Source organism: Panthera pardus, unplaced genomic scaffold, assembly GCF_024362965.1.
Source record: "Panthera pardus isolate Hobbes unplaced genomic scaffold, ASM2436296v1 HiC_scaffold_11, whole genome shotgun sequence".
In the NCBI taxonomy this organism is placed as follows: Eukaryota; Metazoa; Chordata; class Mammalia; order Carnivora; family Felidae; genus Panthera; species Panthera pardus.
The window spans coordinates 14,798,714-14,824,801 of record NW_026526666.1 but is presented as its reverse complement, the minus strand read 5'-3'; the positions used below and the strand labels follow the sequence as shown (position 1 = coordinate 14,824,801).

At 40.0% G+C, this 26,088-nt stretch overlaps 1 protein-coding gene across 1 annotated transcript in view; it reads right to left on the bottom strand.

Annotated features, from left to right (window-relative positions):
* Nucleotides 1-7,532, bottom strand: part of LOC109271961 (calcium-binding mitochondrial carrier protein SCaMC-1) — a 61,131-nt gene extending 53,599 nt beyond the window's left edge. Inside the window, exon 1 of the mRNA XM_019457691.2 lies at nt 7,139-7,532. Within this exon, the coding sequence (XP_019313236.1) occupies nt 7,139-7,321 (183 nt within the window). The 5' untranslated portion in view covers nt 7,322-7,532. The remainder of the gene's footprint in view (nt 1-7,138) is intronic.
* Nucleotides 7,533-26,088: the final 18,556 nt, after the last annotated feature.

Below are 26,088 nucleotides of genomic sequence, written 5' to 3'. Positions count from 1 at the left end.
TTAAAAAAAAGAAAATATTCTAAAAAGCAGAACTTGCTTTGAAATCTTTTCCCTGGGTAGTTTTGCAACACTTAGTAATGGTTAGCTGTATTCCTTAAGACTCTCTTCTACACTCTACTTTTATATTCCATATTCTTTCCATTTAAGGTCTAAAAGAACTTAAACAGAAATCTGCTGTCTTCTAATTACTGAATTCATTACAAACGCTTGGAAACATGGAGAGGAGATATTATCAGATGGAAATTTAGAGAGATTTCACTTCATGCTGAATATTTGTCTTAGCTGCAAACTATTAGGCTTCCCTTGAAGAGTCACCTCATAGTTCTCATTTCTAGGTACTCAAGTAAAGAATCTCCCCAATCCTTGACATTATGCAAACCCTTGACCTATGCCTCTGAAACTCTCCCCCATACAGACTGACCATGTGATCCTAATTCCAAGTACTAGGTTAGCTACTGTTTCCCAGGCTTGCTTTAACCCCCTCTTCCTCCACTTATTTCCCACACGGCCACCACAGTGATCTTCCTTTTAAAAACATCAGTCTGCCTGTGTCCCGCTCTTACTTAACACCTCTCAAGGCTCCCATTGCTCATATAAAAGCCAAACCATTCAACAGGCCCAAAATGTCTTTGAGGATCTGGCCTGTCTTCCTCTGATATGACACTAATTTTTCAAGAAGACCAACCAGGCACTAAGCGGAAAGTCAGCTGTACTGAGGCCTTCTGTTCTGGAAGGGGCACTGGCTCATCCTTACAGGAATAGATAACCTCCTCCAGGTAGGGGTTTCCCTTTCCCCTATCTGGAGGCTTATGGAATACCTGATTGACAGGCCTGAAATCCCCACATAACATAGCGTCTGACCAGGGAATCTGCTTCATAGTAAAAGAGGTGTGGAAGTAAGCCCATGACCAAGGGATCCACTGGCGTATTACACACCACACTGTCCAGAAGCAGCCATCCTCACAGGATGCTAGAGGGGCCTACTGAAACCATAACTGAAGCACTGAGGAGACAATATTTGGCCAAAGTGAGTTGCCAGCCTTCAGGATGCAGTATATGTATGAGATGAGAGACCTCTGTATGGTTCTGTGCCCCCAACAGGAAGAAAACGTGAGTTCAGGAACCAAGAGGTAGGAGCAAGAGCAGTCACACTAGCATTCCATGTGACCCACTGGGAGACTTTTTGCTTCCTGCTCCCACACCTCTGGGCTTTACAGGGTTAGTTTCTAGTCCCCAAACAGGGAATACAGCAAGGGTCCCCCTGAACCACAGCTACAGCTACCACCAGGACACATGGAACTCCCTGTGTCCAGGGACCAACAGGCAAGAAAAGAAGTCATTGCTTTAGTAGGTTTCAGTTGACCCCGATCAGCAGGAGACAGGGCTGCTTTTATGCAATGGAGACAAACAGGAATAGGTATGGAACTTAGGTGACCCATGTGGACACCACAAACGCTACCTGGTACTCCACTGCCCAATTAGAACTGTGAACGGACACAAGCAGCAACACTGGCTTGAGAAGCTCAGACCCCTCACAAATGAAGGTTTGAGGCACACTGGAAGTCACAAAGACCTGCAGGTATTATAGCTGAGTATGAGTGGAATTTAAAGGAGACAGTCAAGAGGCGCCTGAGTGGCTCAGTCGGTTAAGCGTCTGGCTCTTGACTTGGGTTCAGGTCATGATCTCACGGTTGTGGGAATGAGCCTCACATCAGGCTCCACACTGAGCATGGAGCCAACTTGAGATTCATTCTCATTCTCACTCTCTCTCTCTCTCTACCCCCGCCCTCCGGCTCACACTCTCTCTCTCTCTCTCTCAGAATAAATAAATAAACATTGTTTTTAAAAAATAGACAGTCAAGAAGGGAAATGAGTACCAGCTGTGACTGGAATGGAGACTGTAGTTTGTCCCACTGACCTCCCTGAGAAACAGAGGGAGAGAACAATGAGGAAGTATTCCCCACAATGATGTAGAGAAGCAGATTTGCGTGGCACAAGGAGAGGTCTCTGGTGGCTAGGTCGGATCACCCGTGAAGGGAAGCTGATGTGGGAGCAGAGCTGACCGACGGCTGGCCTTGCCACACCTTTGGACCCTGCTGCCACAGCTCTCACACCAAGTACGTGCTTGCCCTGGGCTGCTCCAACCAAACACTGGCCACCGCAGGGGACCAGCACAGGGCAGCCTGTGACACAGGACTCCACTGACAACATTTGCCCTGTGACTCCCTATTATCTTAGCTGAGACTTTCTAAGAACACTGCTTTGACCTAAAGTTGTTCCAAAATCATTCTTCTTCAACTCTTCTAACAGGGGTTAAATTTATGTCATGGTCTTAAGACCCCCTCGACTTACTCCTTTTTTCGTCCTCCTTACCCTTCACAAGCATTGCTCCCAATAAATCTTTTGCACACTCAATCCCATCTTGGGTTTCTTCCCCTCAGAAGACCAGAACTGACAGTACAAGAGAAGTTCAACACAAGAGGTGATAACATGGGATCTGGCAACTGGCTCACTCATCACCCAACTGGCAAAGAGCCCTGAGTGGAATATGGCACAAGAATAATGTTTTGCACAAGGTAGGAGCCCAATGCTGATGATTTCCCAGTGGTGATTTGGGAAATGACTGTTTGAGGACGACACCCTGGTATAATAATTCAGGCATTTGAAAAATATGCTATAAGGGTAGGCAAGACAGTGTACTGATAAAAGGATCAATTTACCAGGAGGATACCAAAATGCTAAATTTGAACACACCAGTAGTATAGTCCACTATATAGTCTATTTTTAAAATATAAAAGGGAAAATTGACAGAATTATAAAGAGAAGTTGGCAAATCCACAACCACAGAGGAAGCTTTTGACATCTTTCAGTAGAAACTGTAGTAACAATAGTCACTAATTTAAAGGCTAGGGGCACCTGGGTGGCTCAGTCGGTTGAGTGTCCAACTTTGGTTCAGGTCATGATCTTGCAATCCATGAGTTTGAGCCCCGCGTCAGGCTCTGTGCTGACAGCTCAGAGCCTGGAGCCTGCTTCAGATTCTGTGTCTCTGTCTCTCTCTGCCCCACCCCTGTCTCTTTGCCTCTCTCTCAAAAATAAATAAACATTAAAAAAAAATTTAATAATAATTTAAAGGCTAATTGTTGGGATGCCTGGGTGGCTCAGTCAGTTAAGCACCCAACTCTTGATTTCAGCTCAGGTCATGAAATAAGGGTCGTAGGATCAAGCCCCATGTCAGGCTCCACGCTGAGCATGGCGTGGAGCCTGCTTAAGATTCTCTCTGCCCCTCCCCAACTCATGCTTGCTCTCTCTAAAAAAAATAATAATAATAAATAAATAAATAAATAAATAAATATTTTTTTTTTTAAATAAAGGCTAATGGCTGATTGCTTATTAGGTACCAGGCAGTTTTATAAGTACTTGACATATTTTAATTCATTTATTCTTCACAATAACCCTATGATATAGGAACTAATGTTGCTTCTGTCACAGTTGAGGAAACTGGGGCAAGAGAGGTTAAGAAAATTGTCCAGAAAGGGGTGAAGCCAAAATTGGTAAAGGGGAGTTACAGAATGAATAAGTCACAGAGATGAAAACCACAGCGTAGGGAATATAGTTAATGGTATTGTAATAGTGTTGTATGGTGACAGATGACAGCTACACTTGTGAGCACAGCAGAACATACAGAGTTGCTGAATCACTATGTTGTACACCTGAAACTAATGTAACATTGTGTGTCAACTATACTTCAATTAAAAAAAGAGAGGGAAAAAGAAAATTGTCCAAAGTTAACTAGTAAGTAGCAGAACCAAGATTCAAACCCAGACAGTTTGCTTAGATTTCTCCTATTTTCTTATGCATGTAAAAAGATGTTTATCTGCCAAAACTATGAAGACAATAAAAAGATCAGCAATGGGGGACAGGGATGAGTAGGCAGAGCACAGAATTTTTAGGGCAGTGAAAATTCTCTGTATGATATTGTAATGATGGATACATGTCATTATACATTTGTCCAAAACTACAGAATATACATTCCTAGAGTGAACCCTAAGGTAAACTATGGGCTTTGGGTGATAATGATGTGTCAATGTAGGTTCACTCTTGGTTAAAAAAAAGCACCATTCTGTTGAGTGATGTTGACGATAGGGGAGGCTATGCATGTCATGTGTAAGGGCAGAGGGTATATGGGAAATCTCTGTACCTTCCTCTCAATTAAACTTAAAAATTGATCTTAAAAAATAAGTCTTCATTTAGAAAAAAAAAGATGTTTCTCTTATTTTATCCAGGATTTCTTTGTATCTTGCAATAGGAGGATTTTTGGTTATCTTGTCCTACATAGGCTGGAAATACAAGTGCTAACAACTGCTTTACCCTTAAATTTTATCTTTTTTTTCTGCAATTATCTCAAATGGGCCTCTGCCTTGTTTAGGCTGTTTCAAATCACAGGCCTAAATATTTTTGTATTACAGTGTTTAGGTGACTAAGACATGACCCTCATCTTCGAGATGGTTGGTCTTATTGGAGGGCACAGGCAGTAACTGAAAATAATACCTTTTGAAAATGATAACAGTAGTGACATGTGAGACAAATGACTTACACATAGTAGGGTGTGATCAACTCTTCTATAGAGGGTGGTCCAAAAAGGCTCATCTCAGAGGAGGTGATACTTATAAAAACAAAACAAAAACCTCTTTTTCCCCCTAATCATAATAATATACAATTATTTTTAAAAATTGAATACAAAAATTGTGAAGAAAAAAGTAAAAAGGTAATTTAACTCCAGTCATCCATAAATAACCATTATTGACCTTTTTTTTTAAAGTTTATTTATTTTGAGAGTGTGCAAGCAGGGTAAGGGTAAAGAGAAAGGGAAAGAGAATCCCAAGCAGGCTCCACACTGTCAGTGTGGAGCCCAATAAGGGGCTTGAATTCATGAGCCATGAGATCATGACTCAAGCTGAATCCAAGTCAGAGTTTAACTGACTGAGTCACCCAAGTGCCACTACCATTATTAACATTTTATTGAAGAAGTCAAGGGGCACCTGGGTGGTTCAGTCAGTTAAGTGCTGGACTTCGTCTCAGGTCATGATCTCAGTCTATGAGTTCAAGCCCCACATTGGGCTCTGTGCTGACAGCTCAAAGCCTGGAGTCCGCTTCAGATTCTGTGTCTACCCCCTCCCTCACTCACGCTCTGTCTCTCTCTCAAAAATAAATAAATATTTTTTTAAAAAGTCAAAAAAGAGTGCTGGGAATAGTTAATAATATCTAGCATAACCACAGGGAGTAATACTGTATATGTGTATATGTATGCATAAAATACATTTTATGCTTATGTATAATATATGTGTGTGTGTGATAGCGATAAATATATGCCATCCTATTCTATGTTTGCATTCACATAATTTTATACAACTTACTTTATAATTTGTTCATATATAAACTCTGGAAAACTAAAGGTATTTTTTATTTCTGATTTTAAGTTCTTATTTTCTTAATCAACCTTACCAGAGGTTTGTCTATTTTACTGATATTTTCAAAGAACCAACCAAAAAAGTGTATCTTTGGAAATTTAAAGCGCACATTTAAATAATTCATGGGTCTGGGGCACCTGGGTGGCTCAGTTGGTTAAGTGTCCAGCTTCAGCTCAGGTCATGATCTCGTGGTTCTTGGGTTCGAACCCCGCATTAGGCTCTGTGCTGACAGCTCAGAGCCTGGAGCCTGCTTCGGATTCTGTGTTTCCCTCCCTCTCTGCCCCTCTCCCACTCACATACACACACTCTCTCTCTCTCGCTCAAAAAAATTAAAAAATTTAAAAATTAATAAATAATTCATGGGTTAATGATGAAATCACATTGGAAATTAGAAAATACTTGGAACTAAATAACAAAAATACAAATTTGTGGGATGCAGCTAAAAAAAGTGATTAAAGGGATACTGTAGTTCAAAATTAAGTCATCAAGCATTCAACTGAAAAAATTAGAAAAAGAGCACATGAGTAAGCCCCAAGAAAGCAGAAGGAAAGACACAAATTAATGGGAAAAAAATAACAAAGAAACCATCAGCAAAAAGTACCAAACGTTCATTCTTTCAAAGTATAAATAAGAAAAATCTTTGACAAAATTGAAGGGGGGGGTGGAGATCAATATCAGAAATGAAATTGAGCAAGTTAATGACACATAGTCAGAACTTTTTAAAAACTGTAAGTGAATATTATGAACCTTGGACAAAATAGACAGTTTTCTAAAAATTGTAACTTACTAATAAGCCTGACCTCGGTAAGAAATAGTAAACTAACGGGGGGGGGGGGGGGGGGGCCTGGAACTACTAAAGACATTGAACGAGTAGCTTAAAATGTAACTGTGAAGCAGTTGTTGGCTCTTATGGTTTAATCACCTTCCCTCTTGGGATAGGGAATGTCGAAGTGTCCTCTTACGTTTCGGAGCGGTTGGCGAGGTTCCAAGTATCCCCACCTCGCTAAGGGGGCTGAACTTCAGAGGCACAATCAAAATGACTCATAGGAGTTGAAACTGCTCAGCGACAGGCCAACCCTTTAGGTCAATATACGTACTGAGGACATTAAGAAGGTCTTAAACAAGGGAATGTTGCCTCTCCTCAACAGTTAGCTGGCAGGAAACACACGGTTGGTTGGTTTTCACAAGTTCTGAAATACTAGACAAAACTAGCTGGTGTAACAAAGCAGCTTCTGAGTGTTACAAAGTGTGAGCCTTTTTTACAGAACCTGGAGCCCACGTAAGTCTGAGAACTTGAAAAACAAACAACAAAAACCCTAAATAAACAAAAAACTTAATGAGAGCTAAAAAAAAAAAATTCTTTATGATTAAATTTTGCAAAAAGGCAGGTGAAGGAGCCGGGATGCATTCACACAAAAGTACTGCGGTACAGACGTTTTAAATCGTTAGAGCGGGCCACAGTGTTCGCTGCGCTAACTTCCTTTGGAAAAATACCAGGAGGCTTTCAGGTGACGAGCACCGGTCCCGGGGAACCCTGGCCCCGCGCCCCATTCCCGAGCTTCGGCACCCGATCGCCGGCTGGAAGCCGCACAGTTCCGCCTTCCTTGCAGCCCGCACCCAGAATCTCCGCAGCCCTCCCGGCCCTCCCGCTGCGCCCAGCAGCCACCCACCTCCTCGCCATCCTGGCCCAGGGCGACGCCCAGGCCCTTGAGCCCCTCCTGCAGCTCGCCGATGTCCACCACGCCGTCCCCGTTGCGATCCAGCTTCTGGAAGAGGGTCTCGAAGCGCGTCGGCGGCGCCGCGTCCTGGCAGGCCGCCGCGGGCAGCACGAAGCCCCGCAGCCAACGCAGCATGGTCCCGGAGGCGCGGGGCGGCGCAGCCCAGGGGAGTCACCGGGGCGAGGACTTGGGGGGTGGCGGGTGCGACGAGGACCAGCGCCCCGGCCGCCGCCTGGCTGCGAGGAGCCCGCCGGGTGCAGGGCGCAGGAGCAAAGACCCCAGCCCAGCCCGGCTTGGCGCGCAGGGAGTGGCCGCTCCAGCTGCTGCTCGGGGAGGAGCTCGCCCGGCGCCGGCCTCCCTTAGAGGCGTGGAGGGGCGGGCCTAGCGCTGCCTAGAGCGGAGCAGGAAGTGAAAGGGCTGCCTTGGGTCTCCGGAGGGGCGGTGGGACCGGGGCTGGGGAAAGGGGGGGAGGGTGGTACGGGGAGGAGGAGGTCTGCTCGCGCCCAGTGGAGCTGTCAGAGAGGCAAGTTCGAGGAGCAAGCCCCCAGAGGCTGGGGGTTTTAGCATCCGCAGGTTAAGTGCTGGGGCGGGGGGAGAGGACGTTCGAAGCTCAGGTTAACTTCACGCCCCCTTTCCCTAACAGCTTGGGAGTTTCAGCAAGCTGCCCGGAGGTAGTCCTCTCTGCATGGAAAGTGAGCCATGTCGGTCGGCCCAAATATCTGACTTTTTCGTGTGGCTCCACAGATACTACACTTCCAGGCCTGTTTTCCATTAACAAAAAGGAGGAAGTTGGGTGTTTGCACACCTGGGATGGGAATTCTTTAAGAAACAGAGAAGTTAAGGGGGCGCCTGGGTGGCACAGTACTTTCAGCGCCCCACTGTTGAGTTTGGCTGAGGTCAGGATCAGACGGGTTCATGGGATGGAGCCCCTGCGATGGGCTCTGCGACAACAGCACGGAGCCTGCTTCGGATCCTCTGTCTCCTGTCTCCCTCCCTCTCTGCCCCTCCCCCACTCGCTCTCTCTTCAAAATAAACATTAAAAATTTATTTAAAAAAAGAAACAAGTTAAAGCTGAAAGCAATTTAAAAAAACAAACAACACCTAAAACTAATACAGTATTACATGTCAATTATGTCTCAATACAACTGGGGGTAAAAAAAAAAAAAAGGAGAAACTCAAGGGTCTTTGGCAGAAAAGATCCATGTTCATCCAGGTGGGCAGTGGTAAAAAGAGGGACTACTTTGCTCTACAGCTTAGTAAGATCTGACCCTGACAAATCATAGGGAGCATTTGCCAGCAGCACTTACCAGGAGGACCTCAGGCCCCTCTCTTTCAAGAGGGGTACAGCTACATGGCTTAGGGCTTCCTTCATAACATGGAATAAGACAAGGAACACGGGGGATAGAGAGAAAGTGGCAGGGTCCTAATTCTTCTGCTGTGCAAACTTGGAAATGTGGCATAGCTTCTCTATCAGCCTCTCATCAGTAACATGAGAGTATGAATATCTGCCTCATAGCAACAGGGTTTTACATTATATGGAAAAGGTCTTAATACTCTCAAGTGCCAATAAAATGAGATTCACCAATTGTAATAATTCCCTGTTCATCCACCAGCCACTTAATAGAAACTGTTGTTTCATTCCTCTTATCTGCAGGAGCTATAACTCTGTACTTATAAGGCTTTCCCCACATCCTCTGAATAACTAAACAAAGACTAGTTCTTCCAACAAAACCCAGGAACTCAGACCCAGAAATCACTTCCCCTCATGCCATTTTATATATCGAACGCACAGGCGAATCTAGAGTTTGTAAATTGAGGACTGCCTGTTTAGTTACATCATTGTGAGACCAATCTCTTCATACTACTTCTGAATTCCAATCTTGTTATCAATTATCCTCTTCCTTTGGAAATGCCTTCTAACCACATCAAATTTTCTATCTGTCCTTAAAAACCTCTTTTAACCACCACTGTGGATACACTGTACTCGAAGAGAGGCTGCTTGAAATAGTCCTCCCAGACTTAAATGTTTTTTTCTTTTTTCTTTTTTTGTAGTAACCAGAGGAATTAACTGTCAAAACTTTGAGAAAAAATTTTTTAAACACAAAGCCTTGTACAAGAAAGTTTACAGCAGTTTTATTCATGATCATCCAAACCCAAGAACAAGCAAAGTGTCCTTAAATGAGTGAATGGATGAGCGATCTGTGTTGCATTCATACAGTGGAACACAGTGATAACAAGGAGTGTCTCACTACACCATATAACACGCTATATGGCATTCTGGAAAAGGCAAAACTATAGGGACAGAAAACAGACCAGGGTTTCCAGGGGCTGGGGCGTGGGAGGTGTTGACTATGTAACAGCATAAGGGAGCTTCTGGGGGTAACGGAGCTGCTTAGGTTTTGATTCTGGTGGTGGTTACACAACTGTCACTTTGTTAAAATGCACAGCAGTGTATACTAAAAAGGTTTACTTTCACTCTGTGGAAATTATACCTCATTAAATCTGACTGTAATATCTGACTTAAACATAAGTAAAACAGAATAAGAATTCTTAGTTCAAAATATCACTGTGAAAATCAAAACAAGTTTGTGACTTATTACACAAAAGTATGGTTGCAGACCAGCAGCATCAGTATCACTCGGGAGCTTATTAGGAAATACAGTCTCAGGACCACCTCAGAGTTGCACTTATGCAAAAGCCCCAGTGATCCTTTCCTACATCAAAGTTTGAGAAGCTTTGCTGGTATAAAGTAATGCCACTCAAAGTGCGGTTTGCACACTAGTGCCAGACTACAAGCTCTTCCCTGTTCACAACAAGTTTAGTCAGAGATTAAGAGGAAGCATCCAGAAACATTATAGCAGTTTTGATAGAGTACTTTTATATTTGTTGAGTCTAATAATGACTCCTGTATTGTCTTTTTAATTTTAATTCTCTAACAAATCATTTTTACTGTATTTCACAATGGTTTATGTATCCACAATGGATTAAGAAAACACTGTTGGGGCGCCTGGGTGGCTCAGTCAGTCAAGTGTCCGACATCAGCTCAGGTCATGATCTCACGGTTCATGAGTTCGAGCCCCGCGTGGGGCTCTGTGCTGACAGCTGGGAGCCTGGAGCCTGTTTCAGATTCTGTTTCTGTCTCTCTTCCTCTCCCCTATTCACTCTCTGTCTCTCTTTCTCAAATACAAAAAATAAAACATAAAAAAAATTTTTTTAAGAAAACACTGTTACTTGGGGGACCTGGGTGGCTTAGTTGGTTGAGCGTCCAGCTTCACCTCAGGTAATGATCTCATGGTTCGTGAGTTCAAGCCCCACGTCAGGCTCTGTGCTGACAGCTCAGAACTGGAGCCTGCTTCAGATTCCGTGTCTCCCTGTCTCTCTGCTCCCTGCCCCCACCCCGCCAATTGCACTCTGTCTCTCTCTCTCGAAAGAAAGAAAGAAAGAAAGAAAGAAAGAAAGAAAGAAAGAAAGAGAAAGAAAGAAAACACTGTTACCATACAGAATAAAGGTAAAATTAACAATACAACTTCCTGCATGAGAGAATAAAATTTTACATAGACATTTAAACACATGCACGAGAGACAGCATCCCTACCCATTTCTATGTTGATAATTCCCAAAGACAAGTAGCTCCGACAGAGATCAAAAGGAGAAACCCTGAACTCAGATGTCCTTAACCCAATTCATTTCTGTGGTCAGGACAGAAGTTGAGGGTTCAGCCCAATTCAGCTTGCCTCTGTATTTTTCCAGTTTCTAGCTTTCTTAAGCACTACCATCTTCCATTGGGACGACCTTCAAACTTTATAAATTTCATCTATTTTGGTCTTCAAAGACCTTTTTCAGCACCTACCTTGTAGTTAGGAAGAATCCCCTTGAATGATCATTCTAGATGTTCATAGTTTTAGCTGGTAAACAAGTTTACCCTTTTTACCTACTGGACCATGCAGTTACTGTGGGTGCTAAGAAAACCAGTCTCAGCCTCTCTACAAGGAATAACTCTGTGTCAAAATTCTGTTCACTGCTGTCTCAAATTTAAGGAATTACAAAGTGGGCTATGTAAGAGAATTCATTTGGTTCAGGGTAAAGCCATCACCATCACCAGAAAGCTAGTTTTATCATATGTATTTTAACCTTGAATATCCAGGTAGTCTTTAGAGAGACAAGAATCGTTTTAAGTTTTAACTCTATCTAAGCTACGTGAATATTCCCTTGAGATTTTCCAAGTCATGTACGAGACAGAAATCCAGATAACCAGGAGAATTCTGTGTCTTGCTCACTACCCCTCATCATCCACTACCCCTAACCACCCAAAAAAGTAAATGCAGACATGGCACTTAATTACTGGAAGTTTGACATCATTACTAAATCGTGTAAATACTTCCCATTTCAATACAGTTGTGTCAAGTTCAAACTGGCTTCAAAACCACATCCCTCACTACTTTGAAAATAACTATGTAAAAGACTGTGTTAAGAATGTCTTCAGTTTGTGAAAATTTATGTAAATTTTGTTCTGAAGGCTGATAGATTTAAAATGAAAAAAAAAGCACATCTATTAAGGAATCAATAATTATGAAAATTAGATCAATATTCTATATATTTTTGCTTGTAAAGCCACCATCTCTCTCCCCTCCTTCCCTTCCATCCTCTCTTCCTCCCTCCCTCCCTCCCTTCCTTCATCACCAGTTAAACGTCATTAGGCGGGCTTGAGGAAAGCTGCCCAGAACGGGTCAGAGCTCAGGGAAAGAAGATGGGCAGGGCAGCAGCCTCCTGGGTTGGGAGGCTGGTTACATATAAGGGGCTTGAGCAAGTAAATAAATATATTGAGGATAGTAAGAGCTAGGCTTCCTGCTCTCAGAGAAAGGAGTTAGAAACATGCAAAAGAGAAAGCTAGAATGAACCCTACAGTGTTGCATTTGAATTAGTGGTATTGGTGCGAACGCACGGTTTTAAATATTCTTGGATACAGAAATATAAAGAGGTCTTTGTTCTCATAGGGCATACAGTTCAGTCAGAGGAAACAGGAAATAATCATACCTCTGGGGTTCTGCAGCTAGAAGAAGTTTGGGTTGTATAAATAACAATAAAATTAAGAATCTATAAAAACAATTTAAAAAATTGCTCCCCTGGCATTTATTTTTAAAGTTATGCTGTGCAGAGGTGTCTGGGTGGCTCAGTCAGTTGGGCATCCGACTTCAGCTCAGGTCATGATCTCACAGTCTGTGAGTTTGAGCCCCACATCGGGGTCTGTGCTGACAGCTCAGAGCCTGGAGCCTGCTCTGGATTCTGTGTCTCCCTCTCTCTCTCTGCCCCTCCCCCGCTCATGCTCTGTCTCTCTCTCTGTCAAAAATAAATAAACATTAAAAAAAAATTTAGTTATGCTGTGCAGAGAGAAATTTCCAATGCACATTTTCCCATTTTAAAATGTTCATCACTCATTTAAAAAAAAAAATTTTTGAGAGAGAGACAGAGACAGAGCACAAGTGGGGGAGAGGCAGAAAGAGAGGGAAACACAGAATCTGAAGCAGACTCCAAGCTCTGAAGCTGTCAGCAAAGCCAGACGCAGGGCTGGAACACACACACTTGAGCTCATGACCTGAACCAAAGTCGGACGCTTAACCGACTGAGCCACCCAGGTGTCCCCATCACTCATTTTTAAAACATAAATTTTTGCTGGTTTTTTTTCTTTCATGCCTTTTTGATATATATATATATATATATATATATATATATATATATATATATATATTCAAATTTTTGATGTCTTACATTAAAGTTTGCATAAGTCTTTGTAATGTCTTCAAACTCATGATCACTTGTATATTTGTACTAATGTGACTGTACTTGTATCTTTGTAGTAAGTTTCAAAGAGTTTGAGAGCAATTCAATTTGCAGAAAGTTCATCTCTTGAGTACATTTTCAGTGTTGTTCTCCCAAAGAAAAAGCCAGCATTGGGGAAAATGGCCACCATGTAATGTTGCTAACATCTCAATAGAGGGTGCTGTTACCTAAAGATGAAGGACGGTCAGAGCTAAATAGAAGTTGGAGTGGGGGAGTGAAAGCAGAAGGGGATCCAAGGAAAGGAAGAAAAGTGGGTCTTTCTTTTTTGGTCATCAATATAGTTATAGATACCTAAACTACACTAACAAAAGATACAAACTGAAATGTTATTTAAAACCTGGGTGTAACAATATACTTTCTTTCCATTAAAAAAAATACTCTGTCTATATCCATTCCTGCACTCTAACAAAACTAAAGTAAATCAACAGAACTATAATACATTTACCTTTAAAAGTTATTTTATATATTGAAAAAACAATGCATCACATCGGCATACTTCCTCTGTCAATAACAAAATCTAAGGTTCCTCTGGAGTCTGGAACTTTATAATCCTTGTGAATGATTTCTCAGTGACTCCATCATCTACTTAAGCCCTGAAGTAGATAATGTAACTCCAAATTAGATAATGTGCTCCAAAAAAGGCCAAATTTTACCAAAATTTAACCAAAAGGTTAAAATTCTTTTTGTAACCCTTGACATCTTCTGCTGCCAAAGTGTACCACTTTTTTTTTTTTTTTTTCATGTTTCTCACTGCCTTTGATCAGGTCTTTATTCAAAATTAGCTGTCCAAAATGATTTGACTTTTATGGAATTTTTTTTAAGTGTCCCACTTTTTAAAGTTGTTACAGTATTGATACATTTTTGTTGTTGTTGATTTTGCTTAACCCTTCCTTTTTATGACTGTACAGCTTCAAATGTCTCCTAGATGTTGGCTCTATATAAGGCACTATAATACTTGTGTGTGTATATACAATAAATTTATAGTCATATTAAAACTTAATTTTTATATTTTCTGTTTTCAAAACAATTTTTTTTACCAAGACACCTTAGAAGTCTATCAGGAAATAGCGTTTGGAGAGTTAAAATGCCAGAAATCCCACTTGCGTTAACTTAGCAATAGGAGAAAGGACTACAGCTGGAGCTGGGGTGAAATGAGAACCCCGAATTGGAGTAGCCTCGAGATTCTCTCACGTTCTCTGCTCCCATCTGAGCTCTTGTTTCCATCTTTTCCCACAGTTCACCTCTGTGTTCTACACGTGGTAGAAAGCATGCTTGCAACAGCTCTCAGTTTTATGCCATGCCCCCTCAGGCGCCAGAGAGAACCTTTGCTAACACTCTCTGATACAAAGTCTCCAAGTCTTCATGCTGGACTCCTCTTGGGGTTAGGCGCTCACTGCTGGAATAATTAGCCATGGTCCCAGGATTATGTCAATGCTCTGCAGTTCCCAGGGAAACCAGATAAAAGGAAATGGGAGAAGGGCATTTTCTGGAAGAGGATATAGATGTACAGATAGAGTTTCTTTATTAAATGTAATTGCTTTGGGCTTCAGTATATCAGATTCTATCTAATTTGTCAAACATCCAAAAGTCAGTTCCACTTAAAAACAAATCAGATAAAAACAATAAAGTATCTCTGAAACTATTATTCAAGTCAACGACAAGATGAGATTCAATTAACAAAAGCTAAATTCATACTCAACATATAGGAACACAAATTTTATATAAGGTAATGCAGAATGAACAGGCAGTTAGGTAGAATTTTAGATTAAGATACCAAGACCACGGATAACCTATTTCAAAATGATATGCACGACCATAATGCAGAATTTTCAAAGGAAGTCATGGTGGTAAGTGAGAACCCTCATCGATACTGAGGGTAAAAGGGATTGCATTAGAAGAGGATATTTGGAAAGAGCTGCTGCTGCATTGAGTCCCCTCCTCTACCCAGCCCCACCTTCCACCTGGGGGAAGAGGTACGTGCCCCTCATCTCCAGCTTAGAGCAAAGAGCTTTAGTGAGACTCCCTGAAAATCTGACACGAGTTTTGAGGACTGATGGACTGTGGACAGAGTTAAGGTTACAGAATGTTTGCTGACTGTTATCACCAATAAAGTGAAAGAGAAGTTGCTGCCTTAGGAAAGTTACACAGTCTGTTGAAACAAAGAATGTATGAATGTTTCTTCTGTATCAGATGTGAGCTGTGCAAGGTGCCCCAGGGAAGGACTGTGTTGTCTTGGGTCCTGTCTAAAAGGGCTGAAGGGCTGTCTAAATTCAGAGATAAACTTCAGCAGGAAAAAAAAAGTAGAGGCATCATCAGTTGTGTAGAGATGAAGGAAGGAAATATAACTGACCAGCCAGGGAGAGTGCATGATACCCAACAAGAAACTACAGAATAGAGTTTCCTAGTGACTGGGTAGGATAGGAAGTCTCCACGGAAGCCACGAAAGAGCCCCATTAAAGAAAGATGTCAGGGCAGGGAACTCAGTGCAGCTCCTGTCAGCATGTTAGTCACAGAAGAACCGGCCTCCTGGCCTTTTCCTCTCCTTTCTATCCTGTTCACAGGCTAGAGAAAGAATCCTGGAAGGGGAAAAGAGAGAAGCCAAACACGCCCAGCCCCCTCATTGCAGAAGGCCTTAGCAAAGGCAGAGGGAGAAGTTCTTTACCTTCGAGATCGCAGTTGTGATGACTGCACTGCACCCAGCATATTAATTATTTTTTTGAAGAACCTTTTGTTAACTGAAGCAATCAGGAAAGCTGTGGGACTTGCCCCAAATTTCATGTAGAGCAAGCACCAGCCCCACACGAAATAAAGTCAAAGTGACTCTGGGAAACACAGTTAAATGGCTTAGTAATTCCATCCCATAAGTTATGTTTGTTTTCCTACTTAAAATACTCAGCTGCAAGGGTCTCAGTAAATATAGAGATATTTAAGAGAAATGAATGAATACAGCTGTTAGAGTAACATCCTAAATTCCAGATAATCTACTTACATTATTCTCATTTAAGTCTCCTAACAATCTTCCAAAGTAGGAATTAATGACCCCCCCTTTTCAATATTTATTTAGAGTGTGCGTATATGTGTATGTGAGCAGGGGAGGGGCAGAGGGAGAGGGGAGAGACAAAGAGAGAGAGAGAATCCCAAGCAGGCTCCACACTGTTAGTGCAGAGCCTGACCTGGGGCTCAAACCATGAACCATGAGCTCATGACCTTAACTGAGATCAAGAGTCAAATGCTTAGCCGACTGAGCCACCCAGGTGTTCCAAAACCCTTTTATTACATATGTGAAAACTATCAGCAAGATTGAGTGACTTTCTGACAGATACCAAATGTTTTCACTCATGTGGATCCTGAGAAACTCAACAGAAGACCAGGGGGGAGGGGAAGGGAAAATAAAAGTTACAGAGAGGGAAGGAGGCAAACCATAAGAGACTCTTAAATACTGAAAACAAACTGAGGGTTGATGGGGGGTGAGGGGGAGGAGAAAGTGGGTGATGGGCATTGAGGAGGGCACCTGTTGGGATGAGCACTGAATGTTGTATGGAAACCAATTTGACAATAAATTTCATTAAAAAAAAAAAAGATTGAGTGACTTTTCCAAATGACAGTCATGATTCATGTTCCTATAGATCTGGTCCCAACAACCATGTCCTTTCTAAACACCACCTTAGTTCCCAGGTCCTTCCTAGACATTTTTAATTTCCAGCAAACTTACCTAAAATCTCTGAACTCCGGTTTCTTTGTGGACAAGTCTGGATTAGTAATACTTTTTCTGCCTTTCTCTAAGGGATATTGGAAGAATCGTGAGATAATACACTATAAAGCACTTCATTAATTCCAAAATATTGTTACTGGAGGAGGAGAGCAATATCTTATCGTCCCTTCTTCTGCAGACAGAAGAATTATCTTGGAGGCAACCATATTTTGTTTGGGACCGTACATCATCATCACAAATTGGGATATACTACAGCACTAAAAGCCATTATATCCTCTCTGAAAAAATTCAAACCAGAAATGCTTGTTTAAAAAATAAGTTTATTGGTCTAAAAGCCTAACACTGCTACCAATAAAAACCCAAAGTAGAAAATGGAGACCATTCTTTTTTATCATTGAATTAAAAACATGTATTTGGGTTATACAAATCATCATCAATCTAATTATGACTTGCCTGCAGTAATCCAGAGTGCACATGAATGAATGGAGTAAGGCTGGCCATGATGTGCACCTGTCTGAATTTTCTTTAGCCAAATTTATTTGTTAAATCTCGGAAGAACTTCCCACTGCCCACGCAACATCTTGCACAGACTTCTTGGTTGCTTTTTTTTTTTCCTTTGTGACCTGATAGGGTGAGTATATATATACAACATTATGAGCACTTTTTTACCAAACTCTTCCTAGAACAAAGGTTATTTATGAGACAAGACGTGATGGCTAAGAAATCAACTATAATAAAATTACTAAGTTTTAAAAAATGGATTAAAATATGCCTGTTTTATTCTTATATTTTTATTGTTTAAATGCTGTTGAAGGCATTTAATCTTAAAAACAAAGGAGCTTCATTAGCCACCTATGTTGTATTAGAATTTTTTCAGCCACCTTAAAATTCTCTCCTTTATAGGGGCACCTGACTGGCTCAGTTGGTGGAGCGTGCAACTCTTGATCTCGGGGTTGTAGGTTTGAGTCCCACATCGGGTGTGAAGATTACTTAAAAAATAAAATCTTAAAAAAAATTTTTGGGGAGCCTGTGTGGCTCAGTCAGTTAAGCGTACAACTTCAGCTCAGGTCATAATCTCACAGTTCATGGGTTCAAGCCCCACATCAGGCTCTGTGCTGACAGATCCTGGAGCCTGCTTCAGATTCTCTGTCCCTGCTCTCTGCTCCTCCCCCACTCATGCTCTGTCTCTCTCTCTCTCTCAAAAACAGATAAACATTTTTTAAAAAAGAAAAAAAATTCTCTCCTTTATAATTTCTCTCATTATTTTTAAATGACTTTTGTAATTTCATTTTTTTTAATGTTTCTTTATTTTGGAGAGAGAGCACAAGCAGGGGAGGGGCCAATAGACAGAGGGGGACAGAGGGTCCAAAGCAGTCTCCACCCTGACAGCTGAGAGCCTGATGCAGTGCCCGAACCCACAGACTGTAAGATTATAACCTGAGCTGAAGTCGGACGCTCAATGGACAGAGCCACCCAGGAGCCCTGCAATTTCATTTCTGATTATAAAACTGATACGCATTTGTTGTATGAAAAATATAGAAAATCACAGAGGAAAATATACTCATGATCTCACTGTCCAGAGATTTAATTTAGATATAGTAAACTCTATCTCTCTCCCACCCGCACCAACTCTGCTTTCTATGTCTGCTTTATTGCATATTTCTTCTTTAATAAAATAATCTCAAATTACATATAATATTTTGAGTACTGCTTTTGCTAGATGATTTAGTATAAACATCTTCCCATGTCATTAATATTCTCCTATATCAACATTTCAAAGAACTGCTTAATGTTGTAATGTGTTATACATTTAAACTAAGATTTCATGAATACATATTCATTACAATTCTTTGCTATTATAAACAATAGAAAATATAAACACTCCAGTAGATAAATCTTTTTTAATATCTATGATAATTTCCTTAGGATAAATTTCTAGAAGTAAAATTGCTCAGTTATGGCTTTTTCTTCTTCTGCTAAGTATTGTCAAATTGCCCTCCAGTAAGTTTGGACTAATACACACTTCCACAGGTAGTGTATGAAAGTGCTTTATTTAATTAAAAGATGCAAGTGCTTTATTTAATTAAAAATGCAATTAAATATTAGAATATTATCAACTTTCTCAAATTTTTTTAATTTTTATTTTTCTAGAGAGAGTGTGTAAGTCAGGGAGACGGGCAGAGGGAGTGGGAGAGAGAGAGGGAGAGAGAATCCTAAGCAGGCTCCACACAAAGCGTGGAGCTTGATCCCACAACCTGGGATCATGATCTGAGCTGAAATCAAGAGTCAGACACTCAACAGACTGACTCACCCAGGTTCCCTTTCAGAAACTTTCTCAATTTAAGAGATGAAAATGGTGTCTTAATTTAATATGCAATACTTTGAATGGTAGTGTTTCCACTTTTACATTAAGATATGACCTATTCCAGCTAACTTTTTGTGAATTGTGAAAGGTAGGAGGATCAAAGTTCGTATTACTCCATATGGACATCCAGTTGTCCCAGAGTCATTTGTTGAAAACACTATCCTTTCCCCCCATTGGATACCTTGGCACTTCTATCAAAATTCAATTGACCACATATGCACGGGTCTGTTCCTGGGCTCTCCAGTTTGTTTCATTAATCTGAATGCCTATCCTTATGCCAATCCCATCCTGTCTTGTTACTGTAGCTTTACAGTCGTCTTAAAATCAAGTAGTATAAATCCTCAAACTCTGTTCTTCAAAATTATTCAGGATGGTCTGTTATCAAATGGAGTGAAATTTCTGATTTCACTGCACTGAGATCAGAGAACATACTATGTATGATTTTAATCCTTTTTAATTTATTGAGGTTATTTTATGACCTAGCATATGGTTTATTCTGGAGAATGTTTCATGTGCACTTAAGAAGAAGGTATAGCCTCCTACTGTCGGGTAGAGTGTTCCATATATATTAGGTCTAATATATATTAGTGTATAGTGTTCCTCAAATGTTTTATTTCCTGTTGATCTTCTGCTTAGTTGTTACATCCTTTATGAAAATGAGACTATTACAGTGTCTAAATATTATTATTAATTGTCTCCTTTCAATTGTCAGTTTTTTCTTCAAATCTTTTGGGGCCCTGTTGTAAGGTGCATATATGTTTTTGATTATTATAACTTCCTGATGGATTAACCTATTTATTATTATAAATGTCCCTTTTTATCTCTAGTAACATTTTTTTTGTTTTGAAGTCTATGTTGTCTGATATTAGTATAATCATGCTAGCTTTATAATCATTATTTACAGGATACATCTTTTTCCATCTTTGCATTCACTTGATCTTAGCCAAAAGGCCAAGAAGCAATCCATTTCTTTACTTTCAACCTAGCTGTTATCTTTTGATCGAAAGCATATCTCCTTGTAAACAGTATATAGTCAGATGTTTTTTTAAAAAAAAAGCCCTATGAAAGATTTTTCTTTCATTCACTGACTACTCAACAAGAGTCTCACATTAGGATACTTTATGTTACTCTAACAAATACATCCAAAACTGTAATTGCTCAAACTCAAAAGTAGTTATTTCTCATTCATATAATAGTACTATACAGGTCTTCCAGGTCACAGATAGCTCTCCTCCATGCAGAGTTTCAGGAACTCTCCCTTCAGGTCCAGAAATTGAACACGTCACTTCTGTTCACATTCCATTGGAAAGAACTTAGTCACATGTCTACCGTAACTGCAAGGGATGCTGAGAAATGTTTAGCTGCATTCCCACAAAAAGGGGGAGATTGAATATTTTGTGGGAGCTAGACATCTCTAACTCAATACTATGCATAAACTTGAGAAAAAATTTTCCTCTGGAAGGTTCAATAATCTGGCATTAACTGTCCAATTTACAAGCAAAAATCCAAAGGAACTTCTATTAAAAGAAAAAGCATTAAGCAACATATGTTGTTGCAAAAGCAAATTCATAGTAGGCTAAAGTACCGTGATGCCCTAAAAATTTATTAGACGCCCACAAAAATTAGGGTAAGCTTATCTTTCTAGGATCACCTGTATAAGCTGTTCACACGCAATCTTCTACATCACCTTCTGTTTCATAATGTGTCTGTTGCACCACTACTTCATGGTATATTTACACTATCCGTTCCTGGTGAGGTTTTTGTCTTTCCTCTGACATAATCTACTTTCTAATGGCATACTGTTCTCTTTATCTGACTTTTCTACTGATAAGGGAAAATTTGATATTTTCAGACAGTCTTGTCTTCTTAACAAAAGTCTTCTTTTAGTCATTCACAGAACTCATAGCTTTTATAAAAGCAAGGAACTTTTTATAACCCTCTCTTTCTGCTATGTCCAGTGATTAGAGTTCTTTTAAAGGAGATACAGAAAGAATATGTCAGGTTGGAAATTCTTTCCCTTCTCTTAAGGATTGTCTGATTACAGATCAACTATCTTTGTTAAGAAAAAGATTATGCTGAGGCTGGTGTGTATTCTAACAGAATAATACCACTGTTCTAAGAGGCCAGTTTCTACTATAAGCAGCAAAGAAAATGAGCTACACTAATTGCTTATAGGAAAATCACACCAATGACAGTTTTTCCTTGTCTTTCCAGTAGTAAGTCTGAGAATCCCACCCCAACATGTATTACTCTCAATATTAGGATTTAACAAGAAGCCCAACTTGTTCCCCATTTTCCTCTGGAGTTTACCAATATCACTATCATCAATATTATTACTGTAATTAATATCATCATCATTATTACAATTACAAAATGGGCAGCAAACCAAATTACCTAGTGAAAATATTTCACACCAACTCCACAGCAGTGAGACAACGTCCTTATCTATTCCTAAAAAGTTTGTGCATTCCACCTTACCTTCAATTTTTCTAAGTGAGCAAAGAGAGGTAAGACATCAGAGTTTGAAGTATGGGACCAGTTCAGTAGGTTCTCAATGAGAATAATACCATCTCCTAGGGAGCTCCTAGGGATCAAGTTAGAAATTTGTGGAAGTATTTTAAAAACAATTTGTAAATAAAAGTTTAACTTTAGAATAGTTTTAGACTTGCAGGAAAATTGTGAATACAGAGAATTTCCAGGTACCCCTTGCCCAGCATCCCCCTATTATTAACATCTTAAATTAGTGTGATGTATTTGTCACAATTAATTAATACTGATACATTATTAACCAAAATCCATACTTTATTCAGATTTCCTTAGTTTTTAACATACTGCCTCTTTTCTTTTCCAAAATTGCACCCCAGATACCACTTTACATTTAATCATCGTGTCTCCTTAGACTCCTCCTTGCTTGGCTGTGACAGTGTCTCAGACTCTCCTTGTGTTTGATGACCTTGACAGTTCTGAGGAGTACTGATGAAGGACTTTGTAAAATGTCTCTCAAGTGAGACTTCTCTGATGTTTTTCTCATGATTATGGGATTATGGGGTTTTGGAAGGAAGAAACAGAGGTAAAGAGCCATTCTCATAACATTATGTCAATAGTATATATTATCAATATAACTTGGCCCATATTGACTTTACCTGGCTGGGGCATGTTTGTTAGATTTCTCCAATAAACCTACTCTTTTTCCAAACCCTTTCCATATTGTACTCTTTGGAAGTTACTATGCCTACACCACACTTAGTGAGTGGAGAGTTGAAGGAGAAGTATCTACATTATTATTTAGAATTCTGCACAGGATATCTGTCTATTCTCTCCCATTGATTTATTTATTCAATCATTTGTTTACATCAGTACAGACTTACAGATATTTATTTTATATGTTGGGTTATAATTCAACACTCCTTCATTAATTTCATTGCTCAAATTGTTCCACTTTTGCTGATCGGGAGCTCTTTCAGCTAACTCCTGTGTCCCTTTTACATATCACCATTAATGTGTGTATGTGTGTGGGTTTTGGTTTTGAATTTATGATCACTTCCTTACTTTCTGGCACTACAAGATGCTTCAAGCTCATCATATATATATTTACTTCCTCAGTCCTAGAATCAATTATTTCTCCAAGGAGTCTTTTATTAGAGAATATCACAAACCAAGATCTGGGCATTAGGTGTGCTGGTTGCCACTGGAGTGTTCTTTTAGGTGTTATTCTCTCAACTGACCAAAGAAATATGTGTATAATAACCTGTGTAAAATACACCTAACTACAAAAAATCCCCTATATGTGACCATCTATATCTATATTTTAAGATAAACATGAGTTCTTACTGATGTCTCCAATACTAATCCTCACCACATGGATCATTCCAGCCTCCTGCTCTTGTTTATCTGTAACCACCCCCACCCCTAGCAGTGAGAAACCTGGCTCCCACCATCTGCCATCATTCGTGTAATTTAGCTCTTATTTCAAAATCTCAATTACAAAGAAAATCATCTAAATATTCAATTGGATATATTTTGTCTTACTTAGAGTTCTGGGTTCCATTGGAATGAGGTAGAAACTACATTCTGAATTGCACTATTTCTTCTAGAAACCAGAGAAATAGGAGGAGAAAGAAAAATCCCTCAAACTACATTTCAGTGAATACAGGAGACAGGGAAAATCTGAAAACTCAAAACTGGGCATAAGCACTACCAAAGGTAGGGTCGCTAAGAAGCCTGCATAGGAGTTTGTGATGCATGTCTTAGAGAAGAACAGAGGGCCCGGCAGTGGAAGATCTCAGAGATTTCCACAAATGTTACATTCTATAAGGAGAGGATCCTATGTGGAAAAGAAACCATTGTGAACAAGACTGAAGTCTGACAGGATACCAGTGGAGAAGGGCAAAGAGAAATGCTCAGAAAATGCTGGAAGACAGAATCCTGAAGGGGCAGATTTCACAAAGTTCCCACCAACTTTGAAAAGTACATCCTCTAGGAAGGTGATTACTGTGTTTCTTGGTAATGGCAACATACAAAGAATCTGTGGAAGTCCAGGGTCCCTAAACTAGGCTGGGTCCCAAGAACCATGGGAGATAGGACTATATCCACAAAGGCAGCTGTTTTGTTTCCCTGAACTATGAAGCTTGGAAAGCTATCCTGGCTTCCCAACAAACTCCACAGAAACTTCTAATTCTAATCCAGAAATTTCCATCTCATTCAACTATCATTAATAAAAATGAATATGCTCAGCATCTAGACTAAGGCAGTATAAGAAAAAAATAGAGTACCAATTTTCCTATAAAAAAAAACTCCCACACACAAAATGCCTACTGCAGGTAGATGAAAATTCTAAGCTAATATTCCTATATATATTTTTTAAAAAGAAAAAATATAACAGAGCAATTACAACTGTGAAGGAAGACCATAAAACAGACATAAAAAAATGGAAAAGGGATAGCCAAACAATGAAGATTATGACTAGATAACATGAAAATGTGAAGTGGGAAATGACATAACTCAAGAAAGCAACAAAAGAGAAAAACAGTTTGGAGTTTTAATTTGAAGCCAGTGTTAAATCAATGAAGAGTTTTATGAATGCTTTCAAGATTTATCTTTGGTTTTTGGTGGTTTCGCTGTTATGTGCTCAGGTATGGTTTGTATTTATCTTGCTTAAAGTTCCCTGACCTTCAGTCTACCTCTATTTTTCATGACCGTTGTTCCTTCAAATATTTTTTTTTTATATCCTACTTTCTCTCTCCTCTTCTCCTGGGCTTTAATTGCATGTATGTTAGATCTTTCAATATTATGTCACAGACCACTGAAGCTCATCTGTCCACCAATTATTTTTTCTGTTCTTCAAAGTAGATCATGGCTACTGACCTATCTTTAGCTCTTCCTTCAGTCATCTCTAATTTGCCATTAACTGCATCCAGTTCATTTTTTTCCAGACATTTTTCAGTGCTATAATTTCAATTTAGTTCTTTCATAGTTTTCATTTCTCTGCCAAAATTCTCCATCTTTGACGTCCTTAAATCCTTTAACTTATTTATAGTAGCTGTCCTCTGTTAATTCTAACACTTATGTCGCCTGTGAGTCTGCTTCTATACGCAAGTTTTTCCTCTTGATTATGAATGATCCTTTCCTGCTTCTTTACCTGCAGTGTTTTTTTGTATTTTGTTTTTTGGTATACTGGTCATTACTGATAATACATTTATGCAATTCTGGATTTTGTTCTGTCTGCTAAAAAATGATGTGTTTTTGGGGTGCCTGGGTGGCTCAGTAGGTTAAGCGTCTGGCTTCAGCTCAGGTCATGATCTCACAGTCCGTGAGTTCGAGACCCACGTCAGGCTTTTAGCCCCACGACAGCTCAGAGGCTGGAGCCTACTTTGGATTCTGTGTCTTCCTCTGTCTCTGCCCCTCCCCTGCTCATGCTCTGTCTCTCTCTGTCTCAAAAATAAATAAAAAAATTTTAAAAAATGATGCATTTTGTTCTGATGATTTAAAATTATTGTCAGATAACCTTGACTGGTCTATGGGGACCAGTCTTTACATTTTGTTAGGGGAGGTTTATTTTAGCCCTTAGTCCTAAAGTTCCAGGCTTACTTTTAAGGCACAGCTCTTTGGGGATTTTAATGTGAAGTCCAAGGAGTTTATCCAAACCCTGTCAACTTGGCAAGATTTGAATTTCAAACTCCTAGACTTTCTTCAAACTTTACAGATTTCCTGACTGGAAATGTTATAAACAAAAATTTGTCTTGGAACAAATGATAAGCTGCTTAGCCTCATTCTGTCTCATGTAGTATTGTTCTAAGAGGCTGAGACAGTCCCCCAAGACTTAAGATCATTATACTATTGGGGAAAAAGCATTAATTTTTTTATCAGAAGAACTCAATTTGAATTACTGTGTCCTCTTGGATAAATTACCTGAGTCTGTCTCATCTGTAAAACAGTGGTGATCTATTTTATAGAAATCTTCAGAGAATTAAATGAGACAAAGTATATAAAAAACCTGGTGGGGCTGCAATAAATTGCAATGACCTTATAGTTTACAAAGAAGCAAAAATTACAAAGAAACATGTTTAGTCTATTTAGAGTCAAAACTTAGTTATTTGTGATAAGTGAGCTCAGACTAACAATTTATTTCCCTCAGTCTTTGGGACATTTTAGGACCTCTGTCCAAACTAACTGCTGTCTTGATACATGAGAAGAAACAAAAGAAAAACAGGGGGCCCCTAAGCCCAAGACTTAGACCTCAGCTGGAAAGAACCTTGCAGAAGCTGAAAGAGACACAAAGGTCAGGCTTGAATACTCTGCCGGCAGAGCAGTCCTGATGACACTGGGACCTTCAGAGTGCTCTGACTCCAGTACAGGTCTCCCCTGGGAACACCAGACTCCTTCCTTGCTAGACAACAGCATACCAGGGGGAGACCACCTTTGTACATTATATAAATGATCTGGATTGTAACCAACATTACAGTTTCCTATTTTTGAAGTCTAAGCATAT